Source organism: Malaclemys terrapin, chromosome 10 (genome assembly GCF_027887155.1).
Source record: "Malaclemys terrapin pileata isolate rMalTer1 chromosome 10, rMalTer1.hap1, whole genome shotgun sequence".
In the NCBI taxonomy this organism is placed as follows: Eukaryota; Metazoa; Chordata; order Testudines; family Emydidae; genus Malaclemys; species Malaclemys terrapin.
In genome coordinates this window covers 64,443,188-64,458,400 of record NC_071514.1, presented here as the reverse complement: position 1 = coordinate 64,458,400, position 15,213 = coordinate 64,443,188, and the positions used below count along the sequence as shown (strand labels likewise).

Here is a 15,213-nt window from a genome sequence, read left to right as displayed (position 1 = left end):
TTAAACAAAGAAGACCAGTATTGCACATAGTATTAACACTTCCCTGTCTCTACTGGAAATATCTCACTTAATGCATCCTAGGACTGGATTAACCTTTTTCACAGCCACATTACATTGGCAGGTCATAGTCATCCTGTGATCAACCAATATACTCAGGTCTTTCTTCTCCTCTGTCTCTTCCAACTGATAAATCCACAGTTTACAGCAAAAATTCTTGTTAGTCCATAAGGTCATCCCATTCATAGGCACCGACTCAGTGAGTGCTCCAGTAGCCACCTTTTCAAGGTCATCCAGATCTTCTTGTATGGTATTCCAGTCCTGCTCTGTATTGGCAATACCTCCCAACTTTATCTCATCCGCAAATTTTATTAGCAGACTCCCACTTTTTGTGCCATGGTCATTAATAAAATTGTTAAATAAGATTGGTTCCAAGACGGATCCCTGAGGAACTCCACTTGTAACTTCCCTCCAGCCTTTCAGCATGACCCATTGTAGTCTCCCCTTTAACCAGCTCCTTATCATCTTTCAGTCCTCATATTAATCCCCATCTTCTCCAACTGAACTAATAATTTCCCACGTGGAACTGTATCCAATGCCTTACTGAAAGCCAAGTAGATTAGACCTACTGCATTTCCTTTGTCTAAAAAATCAGTTATCTTCTCAAGAAGATCAAGTGGGCCTGTCACAGTCTACCTTTTGTAAACCATGTTGTATTTTATCCCAATTACTGTTTATCTCTATGTCCTTAACTATTTTCTCTTTCAAAATTTGTTCCAAGACCTTGCATACAATTGGGGTCAAACTACCAGGCCTGTAGTTTCTTGGATTACTTCCCCCCACTGTTCTTAAAAATAGGTCCTATATTAGCAATTCTACAGTCATAAGATACAACCCCTGAGTTTACAGATTCATTAAAATTCCTTGCTATTTAGCTTGAATAAATAAAGACAACCTATCTCCTAGAACTGGAAGGGAAAGGTCATTGAGTCCAGCCCCCTGCGTTCACTAGCAGGACCAAGTACCAATTTTGCCCCAGATCCCTAAGTGGTCCTCTCAAGGATTGAACTCACAAGCCTGGCTTTAGCAGGCCAATGCTCAAACCACTGAGCTATCCTTCCCCCAATGCAGTTCATGTGCCAGTTCCATTAATATTCTTGGATGGAGATTACCCAGGGTCCCCCAATTTAGTCCCATTAAACTTTTTGAGTTTGACTTCCACCTTGGATGTGGTAATGTCTACTTCCATATCCTAATTCCCATTAGCCACTCTGCCACTACCTCTAAGCTCTTTATTAGTCTTATTAGAAACTGAGGCAAAGTATTTGTTAAAGTGTTGGGCCATGCCTAGATTATCTTTAATCTCGACTGCAAAAGACTGCAAAAAAGTAAGTGTAAAGCCTAATGCACTAGTTTTCATTGATTATATTCCTAAAGCTCATGCTTCAGACAGTCTTGTAGAATGGTCAGGAAGGGGTTTTAGCCCCACCCCCTCAAAAGTATTTTGGGGTATTTTTAGTCTCCTTCCTCTGTAGTATCAGTGATGGATAGGGTTGGCGATGGGTAGCAGCTCAAATATATCCAAGGAAAGGGTAGACCCAGTGTTGGGTCTCCAACATAAAATTCACAATGGTGCCTGCATATATAATATTGGAATCATCCCTTTAAAGCTGCTATTAATTAGTAAAGCCAAGTATTTGCAAGATATAAGCAATAAGGTACAGTAATATAGATTAACAGATCAAAATATCTGGCTGGTGCTAGGACATTAATGCCACAGGTAAAGATGAGCTTATGGAATATGTCCTATCCAAAATGCTGAATATATTTGATTCCTTCCAGAAATAAGCTGACATGCTAGAAGTCTTGTAGATGTTAACATTTAAAATGAATTAACTCTCACTAAAGTAAAAGACTACAAAAAAGTAAATGTAAAGACTAGTGTACTATTTTCATTGAGTTAAAAATCTGAGGTTTAAGTTTGGACAATGATCCATTTTTCTAGAAAGTAGTATTTTCAAAAGTATGTGATTACCCTATGGTTGTGCCAGAGAGTTACACTCAAATGGCGCTACGGTGTGCAATGTTAATTTCCATATCGAATCATTTTATATATTTTTTTTCTCTATCAGCCCAGCAAACTTGCCATGGAATCTGAAAAACTAAGCTTTTCTGGCTCATTAATCCATACCAGTCAAAGTCCTGCAGTCAAAACATAGTTAATAATTGTTTATGATGTGCTAGCCAGAATAGAATACTTCATTCCTCCAGAACCAATTGGCAATGCAGTGTTCACAGAAGAGGTAAACTCACTTTATTAAAAAAAGCAAGAATGATTCAGGGAGCAAATCAAGGTAAACAGATGAATTGATATTTAATCATTCTTCTGTTCGTACCCACACCAACCTCAAACTTTCCAAAAACCATCTGGTTTACAACTAAGCATATGAAATTTTAGATTAAAGCTTTTTTTTTTTTTTACTTCCTCTGTGCAGTTTCTGTGTAAAAAGACTTGATTATATTGGAAATTGTCAAAACTGGAACTATTGAGTTGTTATTGCAGATTTGTAATGTGTGTCAACTTCACTCCAGTAGGGCTAATGAGGAATGAACATTTCACACTTCCTGATTTTAACAGCAATTTAATATGGGGAAATGTAGGGCGTTTGAGCTACATAATCACTGCCAGGATTATCTGGGAAGACCTGTGACATTAATTAAATGGACCGGAAAGGCAAGTAACTGTTACTCTCTGCTGTGGTAAGTAGCAAGCAGGGCCTCACATACAACGTGCATTGTGCTGATAAAGATTAGTGATGGAGCAAAACCAGGCAGACAAGTGGGGGGAAAGGGCTGCCAGAATAGACCAGTTTATGAAATGTATTAGCTGTACTAATGTTGAGGGACATTAGCGTGTTAATAATGCTACCAGACTTAGGGTACATCTACACTACAGCGGGGAGTCGATTTAAGATACGCAAATTCAGCTACGTGAATAGCGTAGCTGAATTCGACGTATTGCAGCCGACTTACCCCATTGTGAGGACGGCGGCAAAATCGACTTCTGCCGCTTTTTGTCGGTGGCGCTTACTACCACCTCTGCTGGTGGAGTTAGAGCGCCGATTCGGGGATCGATTGTCGCGTCCCGACGGGACGCGATAAATCGATCCCCGAGAGGTCGATTTCTACCCGCCGATTCAGGCGGGTAGTATAGACCAGACCTTAGATAGGTGTTCACTGGAAGAAGCATCCTTTGTGGCAGCAGGGATGACCACGGCTGGAGATCGGACAGGGAGGGCCAAGGCTCTAAGGTGACATCAGGCATTCTCTCTCTCAGGTGCTTTGCTGGCTGGTTCTTGCTCATATGCTCAGAGTCTAACTGATCACCATATGTGGGATTGGGAAGAAATTTTCCTGCAGGTCAGACTGGCAGTGACCTTGGGGGATTTTTGCCTTTCTTTGCAGCCTATGGGTATGGGTTACTTGCCAGGATTATCTGGGTATATCTCACAATCATGCCCCTGCCACCGTGGAGGCCTCGAGCAGTGGGGCACATAGCAAGAGAGCACTTTAACAGAACGTTCCCAAGCGGATAAGAGTTATATAAGAGTTCCTTCTGACCTGCAGCTCTATGACTCTATCCTGACTCATGCCCTTTGCCTTAATCCCTTTGACCACAATCCCTTCTTGACTGCAATTTAGAACATCTACAGGAGTTATAAAACAATTGTTTGGTGGAAGAGAGCAACATCGGACACCAGTAATGCCGCCTGACTGCCCCTTTTGTCTACTTCTCCCACTGTCTTTGCACTTTCTTCCATGCCATTCTGCACACATGTACTCCCCATCCTGAGCTGAGCCACAAGGCCACTACCCTCAACCTCATAACACTTTTCAAAGTCTTCCAGAGTTAGCTACATAAATTATAGCATTTTTTAAAAAGAAACAACAGCTTCACCACGCCAGACTGTGATATGATGAGTTAGGGCACTAGCTTATTAACATTACCGGGTCCTCACCCTTTCTTGTTAGGTCAAGTCTCACACTAGTTGGGGGGCTCTGCAAGGGAGGGATTGTGTTTTACCTGTATTGGAAAGTGCCTAGCATCAGTAGAAAAGAATACTACTACTAATGGATGATTTGATCAGTTATTCAATCCAAAAAGAGGACCACAGTTTCAGGAATTCAAAAATCTGACCACCGTCCTTTTCACTTCACCAATCTGAAATGTCCTCACCCTGCTTTGCTACATAGATACAAAACCCACTGATGGCTGCCTTTCCATTGACTTCATTGGGCATTGGATTAAGCGTATCATTTCTTTTATAACTGAACCAAGAACTTGTTTGCAGGACCCCTGTTCTGTGGGACATTATGGACAACATTCCATATATTTTGTCAGGATGGATGGTAAAAGAAAGGGTTAAAAAAAGGGCCATTTAGTATCAGAAAGGAAAATCAGCAAAAAACCACAGATAAAAGTTTTTCACGCCACGAGCAGAGATTATTTGTCAGAGACTCTGAAGGTTGGGGTTGGGTTTTGTTGAGTGGATTTATGTGACAGTCTGAAAATGAAAACAGAAGCTGTTAATTAAAGATATTCCCAGAACATCACAGGCCAAGTGTATTTAGAGGAAGGTGGCTTCTCCCCACCTGCTCCCATAGTTTTAGCTAATTTGGGTGCCTAATTCAATCTAGCAGACTCAGCAGGAATTACATGCAGTCACACAAAGCCAGCAGTCATAGATGTGCTCAGTTTGGAGCTGTGCCCCCCTGGGGTTTCATGCAACATTTTGATTTAGTTGATCCAATCCCCATGTCTTGGGGTGCTCATTGCGGAGTGCTAAAAGGTGCCAGTGGAAGTTACACAATGGCTCAAAATGCTACAGCTCAAAAGCCTAGGTGAGTGGTCTGGGTGAGGTGGATGGACCGCACATGGCACTTGGAACGCCAAGGGTTAAAGTCTGCCTCGGACAGTGTCAAAATGTGTAAAAATAAAGCCAGAGTGCAGCATAAACACAGCTGGGAGTTAGTATGTTGGGAGACTGAGTCGGATGCTCTTCCTTGTGTGCGCACATAAATTGCAGGAAGTTCAATTATTTATTATTTTGACACTGTCTGAGGCAGACTTACATAGGCGTTTTCTGCCGCCTCCTCACACCTAACTGCAGTCAGGATTTACACACTCAGGGTATGTCTACACTGCGGCCGGTGAGGGTGGGGGGGAGAGGGAAGGAATCATTTCTGGCTCAGGTAGATGTACCCGCACAAACTTTAATCCTACACTGCTATTTTTAGCTCACTAACTCAATCAAAGCTAGACAAGGCATGTCTGCCTGAGCCAGAAATTACACCCCTGGCTGCAGTGTAGACATAATCTCACACAGGAGTCTTTTTAACAACACTGGAGACAAAGGCAGTTTGCGCAATTCCTATTTCCTCCCACACAAACCTCCTAGGCAACCACAACTGCGGAGTCAAGATGCTTCTGAGTAGTCAAACAATGGCTAGTAAGGAACTGGAAAATTGGCTCGTTTCTGATTTGCATAAATTTAAATTAAAGAAGGCTCAAGGGGATTTGCTTGCCGCTGCAGTGCATCCTACTGTACAGCAGAAAACTTGGGGTCGGGGGAAAGGGGAGCTTGATACTTCATCCCAGTAGCACTATTATAGCATGGTAGCAACAAGCCCCCCACCAAATAAGTTCTCTGCTTGGGTGATGGTGGGGAGCCCCCCCAGAGCAGAGGATTCAGAGTTAAGATGAACGGGGAAAGTTAATGTTTGACTGCATCTGCAGACAGTCTTTTCTGGGACACTGATTACTACATCCTCAAGATCAAGCTTTTTCTAGTCCCCACAGCAGCAAAAAGAGTTCACTCAAATGAAAGCTGGGATTTTGATCTCTTTGTGCTCCAGAAGCTGGGTCCCTTGGCAGGTGCTCTAGGCCCACATCCCCGTCTATGACCTAAGGTTTCCTTGCACCCAATCCTTCATGCCCTGCCTCCAAGCACCCTCTCCATTTGCCTCTGCCCGAGCCCAACTTCATGCCCCCCATCTGTGTCTTGCCCCTTACAATGCTATAAACCCCCAAGAATACACCACTTTAGACTCCTGTTCTGCCACATTTCCCTTCAGTTTCCTGCCTCCCAATCCTTGCCCCCAGTGCATGGCTCAGTCTAGTACCTGCTGCAGCAAAGCCTGAAGTCAGAATGAGTTCATTTTATTTTACATAGAAGTTTCTTATTTCAATTACACAGAGCAACACTGACAACTGAACAGGCCTGACGGAGTGCTGGGTAACAGCAACCCTACCAGCACTCCAAGAAGGACTGGGTAATGATCCTTGCAACTGATTTTAACCATCATGCTAGAGAGACATTAACAGGACTAGTGCTAAAAAAAGAGCTACCAGAAAAGGACAATAAAGCCACCTAAAGAACCACTGGCAAGACTGGGAAAAAAAGATAAATTCATTAATTGAACAAGTTAAAAGTTTTAAGAGTCTGAGTGAACCCATTTAATATATTGTTAGACTAATCAAGAAGATTGGACCTTCACAGATTTCAAGGTCAGAAGGGGGCATTATGATGATCTAGTGTTACCTCCTAGATAACACAGGCCATCTGAATGTCAACCAGTGCATTGAACCAAATAACTTGTGGCTGAACGATAGCCTATGTTTTAGAAAGACATTCGGTCTTGATTCAAAGACTCCAAGTGATGGAGAATTTACCACTTCCCTTACTAATCTGTCATTTGATGTTAATAAAATGAGAGGGCATGATTACATAGAGGGGACAAGGCAGTGTCTCTTCAAAAAGTAGGTCGATGCTCCTCAGAAGACCTGCTAAGAGTTTGCTTTCCCCATGCACTGCTCCGTGGATGGAAGCAGACTGGAGTCAGTAGGTGAAGGAAAGTGCTTCCATGGCAGATGAGACAAGTTAGTAAAATGAAAGAAAAGGGTGAAGCCATTTTGAGGACAGAGGAAAAGACCTGGACTTTTAGCTGTCACAGACTAGTTGATGAAATGTGATGCAACAATTCATAGTAAACAAGTACTGATGCAATGAACAAAACTCCTCTCCGAGAACTTGAGGTTAATAGCCACTATCCTTCCCTGTACTTGTTACAGACATGCTGCTGCCTGTCATTATGAACATCTATGTTAAACAGAAGAGACATTGCACACCATTTAGAGGATTAGTGCCAGCATGACACTTACAAAACATAGACAGAGACTGGTAATGAGTAATTGTGATATCTTATGCCATTAATCAGCAAACAAGAACCTTAGCCCTCCATGCAGGACAGGATCAAAAAAGGGATATGAAAACATCAAAAGAGCAGCAAAGGAAATTGCCTGAAAAAGAGATTGGCACAAATTCAAACTAAAGCTTCAACTTCAACTTTAAGTGTTGCCTTGCTATAAGCCATTAACATTCAGTGGAAGTCAATGCTAAAGCTGGGTAAGCTATTTGTTAACAGTTTATCTAATGCATTGATTTTTTTCTAAACACATTTTGGGCAATCAGATCATGATTTTTACCTTTCCTATTGAAAACCTAATAGTTTAATATATTTGAGCCACAGATTATTTGCAAATTGTTCAGGGAAATTATTCATCATTTGGAATTTGCCATTCAAACTTTGACCGATCACTTCAGTTGTATGAATTGTGCTTTTAGCTGATGCTTGCATGAAGCAGGCTTTGTTTGTAGAAATGTTTGATACTCAAACAATGCAGGGTGAGAAGGTGATCCAAGTCAAAGCAAGATTCATAGACATGTGTAGGCATGCCATATACAATACTGACCAGGCTCCAATACAGATGTTAACTGCACTTGCTGATCCCCCGTCTGGCTGCACTGTACCTAGAATGTTTCTGAGCCATCAACACTCACAAGTCATATACTGAACACTTAAGACATCAAGAAGTCTCTTTCTGTCATCTTCTTTCTGTTATAGGTTATGTAGGTTTTGAGATGAGATTGCTTAGCTAGCAACCCATAACAAAGAGAGCACTGGAGGGAGGCAGATTCCCATTTCATTCTGATGGCCTGCTGCAACCTATGCATTATTAGATGGCTTTTGTAACTCCAGAGGAAGTGGACTTGGTGTGGCTGAGGTGGAGGACTGCTGTGTATCCTATCACATTCTCCGTTAGACATGTCCATGGGGATGTAATTTACACTTCATGCTTCTTTAGGAACTCCATGCAAGGAACTTTGTGCTTTACGATGAGGTTAGTATCACTACCACCAATACTGTGAGGTAGAAAATGCTACTAGCTTCATCTTGGTTAAACTCAGGTACAGACATGAAGTTATTCCTCCCCCCCCAATGTGTTAGTTAGAGTCACTGTATCATCTGGGAATAGAATTCTGACTCCTCTACATCACTATTGTTCAAAGTTTTCTTGTTGCCAGAAGATTAATACAGCAATACCATGAAGTTCATTTAGCAGACGCAGTAAAAGACACCTCATACCACCGAGAAAGCCCAGCCTCTTGGCAGCAGCCTGTATTGGCTCTTGCAGACAGAGCCTGGGAGAAACACAATCCTCCAGTCAGACCTACCAAAAACACAATTCCCACAAACCACACCCTTGGTAATTGCCCATAAAGAAACTTTCCTGGAACTGCTACTTTTACTTTCGAAATGAATTTTTCCCGAAAATTCCATAAGATTTCCTAGTGCCCCCTTATCCACCCCAAAAATTACAAGACGTGTTCTAGCAAGCTTTCCATCCGGCAAAAATCACTAACCACAAAGCCAGAGTCATGATTAAATAGCCAGGAGCTCCCCATAGGCAAATGCAACTTCACCTGCTGCTCTGTACCAATTTTTCAAGCAGTATGCACAAGGATACATAGAGCCAAGGGTCTAGCCTTTCCGCAAAACCTAGATGCACCACCCTCTGTCATGGCAATAGCATTGAACTCAGGAGTCAAGGAGAAACTGACCTGCAGAAACCGTCCAGCTCCTGTTCGCTCACTCTGTGCTTCTTTCCCAGGGGCAGAATCCAGAGTTGCTACCATTAGCTAGTGCTTGTGCAGAATGAAAGTAAGTGGAAAGGAAAGAATCTTTCTGGGCAAATAAATAATAGCAGAAAGTAACGAGGCTAGAGTAAAATCAGTGTGGGGAATCCCAGAAAGAAAAGCAAGAGGAAGTCACTTCCTTCTAGCACAGATCACAGCATGAAAACTTATTACCAACACCCGCAATATATTCTCTCCTCTCTTATTCTCTTCCATTCCTCTCTCTCCAAAAAAAGAAAGGGGGGGGGGGGAGGAGAAGCCTGTAACATATCAATCAATTTTACAAACACTGATATATAAGTTACAGTGGGAGGAAGTGACCCCTGATGGGCCAAAGAAACTTTTCTTAACCAGTTTCCCAAGAAGTTAGAAGAGCCCAGTTACAATCCTGTTCAATTCAACTCTGTCCCAAAGTTGCATTGTTTCAAATAGTGCATCAATAAGAATAAATTAAGCAAAATGGGGAGCCTCCTTACCTTGTATCTCACCAAATGGTCACAACAACATCTAGCAAAAGTGAAAGTATTTTAAAAACCAGGCACTATGCCAGTCCATTTAGATTCACGCCCCAGCCCAAGCGTCTCCTGCTCTATGTATCCTTGTGCATACTGCTTGAAAAATATGTCAAAGAACATATACAAGTATTATATCATGTATGAATCATGCATGCTATTTGATATCTGTTGTATTTAGAATTTGTGTTAACTGAACAGCCACCTGTTGGAATATGATGCAATTACATCAAGTGCTACTTGTATCTACTGGATTTCAGGCTCATCACAGCCACTGGAAGGGCAAAAATACACAACAATCAGGTTTGAGGGACACAGGTCTTGAAATCTAGTCAATTTAAAGAGTTAAAGGTGGTTTCAGGACCTCCAACAGCCCCATGCTACCTCTGTGATGCTGCGTGATTTTTGCAATCATGTTTTCCTATTTCCTTAAATTTTTCGTTTCCTGTTCTGCTGTGTGAAAGACCCACCCAGATGGGAAACTGATAATCCTTAAAAGTACCAGTGCATACATATTTTCTCCACCTAATGTTACAATACTAGAATAGAATCTGTAACATGTAAATTTTCAGGGAGTAATGTCATTTTTAAGATGACTATGTCCCTTTATTGATTTGAATGTTTGCTTCCAAATTGGCAAGTAGAGTGAATTTTAGATTCCCACGGGAGGGCAACTAGATACATCAGAGAGGAAGGCTTACTGCACCACCCAGAATATTAAAAGCAGAGAGATGGGGCCAGCCATGGACCTGCAGCACCAGTTCCCCTGCCCTCAGCATCTCCTTTGCCATCCACCCAGCTGCTGGATCTGACAGCCTTTCCTTCACTTGACCAGTCAGCTGCCCCTTTAGCACCCAACCCTAGCAGCTCCCCCACTTGAAACTAAAGCCAGCCCAGAGGAGCTTTCAGGGTAGCCATGACTCTTACTTCCTGCAAGTCCCAGCCCCAGGGCAGTTTGGTGAGCCCATGTTGTATTTGCCCTATAACAGTTGTGTCAGCTGCTGTGGACCTCAACCAGATGCCTAGAAGTATCTCCCACTTTCCAATCAAACTAAGCTCTTTTTTCAGGCTCTCTGAGCACAGATGTGTTAGACACAGATGTAATAGGATGGTCTGGCCCTTTAAGGGCCTGGGGCAGCCATGTTTGAGTAGCAGACTTGCCCCTTCTCAGATGGGTGTTTTCTATACAGGGCTGAGAAACCTCAGTTGTAGAGAAGCCACAGGAAGCAAGTGGACTCCTGTGGAAGTCCCTGGAGCAGGGGGAAAGGCTCCTGGGGATCCCTGCAGCCTACTTTGGTTGCCAGTTTTGTATTCAAATTAATAAACCAGGCCCTGAGGCAAGGGCTTGAAAAACTCTGGGTGCAGTGTGACACGCTAGGGACAGGGGACAGGCCAGCAGCTTCCTACATGCTTCTGCTTTACCCAGTTTTGGAAGGAGATAAACATCCCAGTGCAACCACACCCTGCTGCTGTTCCAACTTCCTCAAATACAGCTATTTCATATTTTATAGCTATGCCTGTGTGGATGGGTGATAAAGAGAGAAGTCCCTTACACAGGAAACCACAGAAAATGGAACTGCTAGGCAGAGACTAGAAATTGAGAGAAAAACATTACAAGGACTAACTGAGAACAAAAGTGCTTAATAATCACACGGCATGGCAGTGAACTGCTCAAGCTAATGGTAATTGATTGCTGTTTGCAAGCCCTATGCCCTATTTTGATACAAAGCAATATGCACTGAGAAATGCAGAAGGGAGTTGCTGAAATCAGATTAATGGTCTACCAGTCTGGGGATGGTTTTATGATTAAGACACTGAACTGGGAATCAGGAGATTGTGACAGAGTTGGGAACTGAATTCCAAACTTCCCAAGTAACTGTAGGCAAGTTGCTCATCATCTGTGCCTCAATTGCCCCATCTGTAAAATGGGGATAATGCTACTATACCTCACAGGTGTGGAAGAGGCTAAATCTGTTAGCACTTGAGGTGCTCGGATTCAATGGTGATGGGTATTACCAGGATCTAGAAAGATCCTATCTCCAACAACGGCCAGCAGCAGGCACTTCAGAGGAAGGAGTCAGACATAGTGGTCAGTTACGTGATGACATGTCCATGGGGAAGTCTGTTCTGCAAACAGTGTTTGTGCGGGGGGTGGGCAGGTGGACAAGGGTCGACTTACATCCTGAAAAAGAAAGGGTACTCCCCCTTATAAGTTTATCCTGACAAGTGTAAATGCAGATATTTTTCTCCATAAGAAATTATATTTTCTTTAAATCCTACTAAGCTCTTTCCCCTAATGTCTGGTCAGTGAATTCCAGAGGGTAATATTTATATTAACAAAATCCCTTTTAACAATCCGAAATTTGTTACCTTTCAGTTTCAATAAGTGTCCCCTTTTACTTTCATTATGAAACAAACATGGATTGCCCAATAGAAGAATGTCAAAAACAATATAGTGTCAGTTATGTCAACTCCTATTCATCTCCTGTTTAACAGTCCAAATCTTTTAAATCTGGCAGGGAATTCCTTCCATGTCTAATAATCCCCCCCCCCTTCTCTTCTGTGCCCTTATCCTCTTTGATTGCTCCTTTTACTCCCCGGTAAATTAATGGGCCCATAACTTTCTATTTCAGAAATACTCCTAAAACACTTCTCTAACTAGGTTTTGTGAATTCTGCTCTTAACTCTCCTAGTCTCTTTTACATCTTATCTGCCATCGTTTACGCACTTATTCTATTGGCTTTGCTTGTACTGGCTGCCCACTTCGGAAATTATTATTATTTTGGCTTAAATAGACTAGCATCTTGCTTTTATAACCAAAACTAGGATACAGACCTGCACTCCAATTTTGGTAAAATAGTGACAGTAACTAATGTTGTAACTGTACCTCACGGGTTGAATTGGAGCTCTGGAAGGCAGAGCTAAGGCTACAAACAAGACCACCCAGTTATCAAAAGATTCTTTTTTCGGCCCAAAAGGATTGGATGTCAAGATTCAGATCCCCCATGAGAACTGCTCTAGTTGCTGCTGCCTCTGGCTAGAAGTCAGAACTCCTTGATTTGGAGGATGTGGAGTATGGATTTAGTACATAAAAGCTGAGATTTATTTGAAATATTAGCTAATGCATCTAGAGGTTTACTTGGTCCTGCCTCAGCGAAGGGGGCCGGACATGAAGATTTCTTGAGGTCCCTTCCAATCCTACATTTCTATGATTCTATACAGAAAATTGAAACTTTTTCTCTGGAGGCCATATGGAACAGACATTAAACTAATTGTTCTAGAACATTTATACACCAGCTATGATAGTACACTCATTCAGGAAAAAGAAAGTTGTGAAATTCTATCAATAAGGTTGTCAATAAAGCAAGAGTCAGAACTAAACATGGGGAGATTGCCTGACATTTTCAGAAGTGGAGAAGCTGCAAAGTTTTCTTGTCCAACAGCTTCTTGTCTTGTCCAGCAGCTTCAAGTGCCATTATTTCAGAAGGAGAAGTGGGGACCAGTTATAGGGTCTTTGCTAGAAAATTGTTTGGGGAATGAAGTGTGCAGATCCATTAATTAAAGTGCTAAAAACCAGAAACCCGAATGGTTAACCTTAATATCTCTTTTCCTTACATTTATTGTAGGTACTCTACATTTCAAGTGTGAATCCTCTGCATTCAGTCTGATTGTGTGTATAAGTATATATTTAAGAATTTCCTATTAGGAACCTAATATTTCCTTTCTCACAAACAATCTGTAAAATAGTACTTCTGTCAGAGTAAAGGGATTGACTCTTTCTTCTTGAGGACTGCAGCTTCTCCTGGTAATTTGTTCTTAGCTGGTACTTTTATCCCACCCTCAGAAATGCTATCCAAAATTATGCCCTGCGGGGGCAATGATTTACCCAGCTATGCCCCATGGATGAAGGTACCACAGCAGTGGTAGTATTGATTCCATCAAATGCTGTTTTTGTTCCTTTTATGTTCACTCAGAGTTGATATTTCTACTCCAAACTGATTTTGTCTTTTCCCTTTGGATACATTTGAAGTTTGCCAGGATGCTGTCATTCTATTAGTCCTTATGCTAGGCTTATCTAGCTTTAGTATAGTAGGGGCCATGGTGAGGAGAATGAACATCTGAGCAACTTCCATCTACCATCCTACAGCACACCATCCCTGTGATGGGTCAACCTTGAAAGTCAAATTAGTTAACCTACCCAACTCCACTGAGTCTCTTTGTTTTGTCTCCCCCTGCTGCTCACTGACTATGGTTTTGTCTACTCTACTGCTTTTGTCGGTAAAACATTTGTCGGTCAGGGGTGTGGAAAAAAACCACACCCCGACTGACATAAATTTCTCCAGCAAAAGTGCTGGTGTGGAAAGTGCTATGTCGGCAGGAGAGGCTCACCTGCTGACATAGCTAACGCTGCTCGTTTCGGGTGGTTTAATTATGCCAGCAGGAGAGCTCTCTCGCCCTGGCAAAGAGCAGTTACATAGGAGACCTAACAGTGGCACAGCTGTAGCAGTACAGCTGTGCCGCTGTAAGGTCCATAGTGTAGACATAGCCTAATTGATGAAGCTTTTGGCTTTAGTCCCATGGGTACTTATGCACTCCTCTCCTACCCCACGTTTGGTTGCATCAGTCCCTGGAGAAGGCTATTAGGTTTGCCCCTAACGGGCATCCTGGTTCTGCAGTAAAGAACCTACAAACTTACAGGAGATGGAGCTTGCACCATGTGACCAAGTCACCATGGACCAGCACTGTAAAATGCTCCTGAATCTGTGTACCAGTTTGAGAAGCACTGCCCTAATCATAGTCTCTAATATCTTCTTTCTACTCCCATTGCACACTGTCTCTGATCCTGCAAAGGGGCACAAATGAGAAGTTTTCAATAGGTCTTGATTATAAAAATTGTTATCTACTTAGCTATCTTAGGGAGGGTTTATTTTAAAAACTCAAATTATTGTCACATGGCATTTTGGTCTCTCTCCCTCATCCTACATCTATGATGTTACTATGCACATCTACACCACTGTACCAAGTCAAACAGCCATACAACAAAGGAAAGAACTTAAAGGGAAGAAATTTTGAAAAGCGTTGTTTAATAAATGTAAAATAAAAAGCAAACTTACCAGCTATACCCCTGTTCAGAGATGACTCATTATCTGTGATGTCTTGTGGCATCTTAGTGTACAGTTTTAAACAACGGAGAGGAACTAAGGTGTTCAAACACAAGTCCCATTTTTCCACAAGTGTTAGAGATATCTTCCTTGCTAGGTCTTCTCTGTCTTTTTCCTGGAGTAAGGTCTGATGGTATTCCTTGGATATAACATCTTTCTCCAACATGCAACTGAGCAATGCATGGACATCAGAAGTTGTGGCACTGGAGAGAATTTCCCTGACTCCAGGAAGGATCTCTTTGAAAAGATTCATAACAGCAGCCTAAAGAGTTTTAAAGAGATTTCAGCCAAAATCTCAACTGGTTAAATAAAAAAAATCCACTCAGTCAGCATCAAAAAAAGATGAAGTGAAATTTTTTTTAACACAATACTTTGGTTTGTGTCATTTGTTGAGGTGTTTCCTCATTCGATTAAAGTTATGATTCAAGTTTCGAACAACTTCTTGATGCGGTCACACAAAATTCATTGCAACAGTTGTTTCCAAAACACTTTCCAAAACAGGCA

General features: G+C 42.0%; 1 protein-coding gene across 6 annotated transcripts in view; it reads right to left on the bottom strand.

Moving 5' to 3' along the window:
* Positions 1 to 14,971, bottom strand: part of CIITA (class II major histocompatibility complex transactivator) — a 65,724-nt gene extending 50,753 nt beyond the window's left edge. For 3 of the 6 annotated variants that reach the window (XM_054042076.1, XM_054042078.1, XM_054042077.1), the window contains exon 1: positions 14,662 to 14,971. In XM_054042076.1, the coding sequence (XP_053898051.1) occupies positions 14,662 to 14,962 (301 nt within the window). In that variant the 5' untranslated portion in view covers positions 14,963 to 14,971. Of the gene's footprint in view, positions 1 to 8,960; positions 9,029 to 9,511; positions 9,591 to 14,661 lie in introns of those variants that run through there. The other 3 variants (XM_054042079.1, XM_054042082.1, XM_054042080.1) reach the window with 3 other exon arrangements.
* Between the last annotated feature and the right edge of the window lie 242 nt (positions 14,972 to 15,213).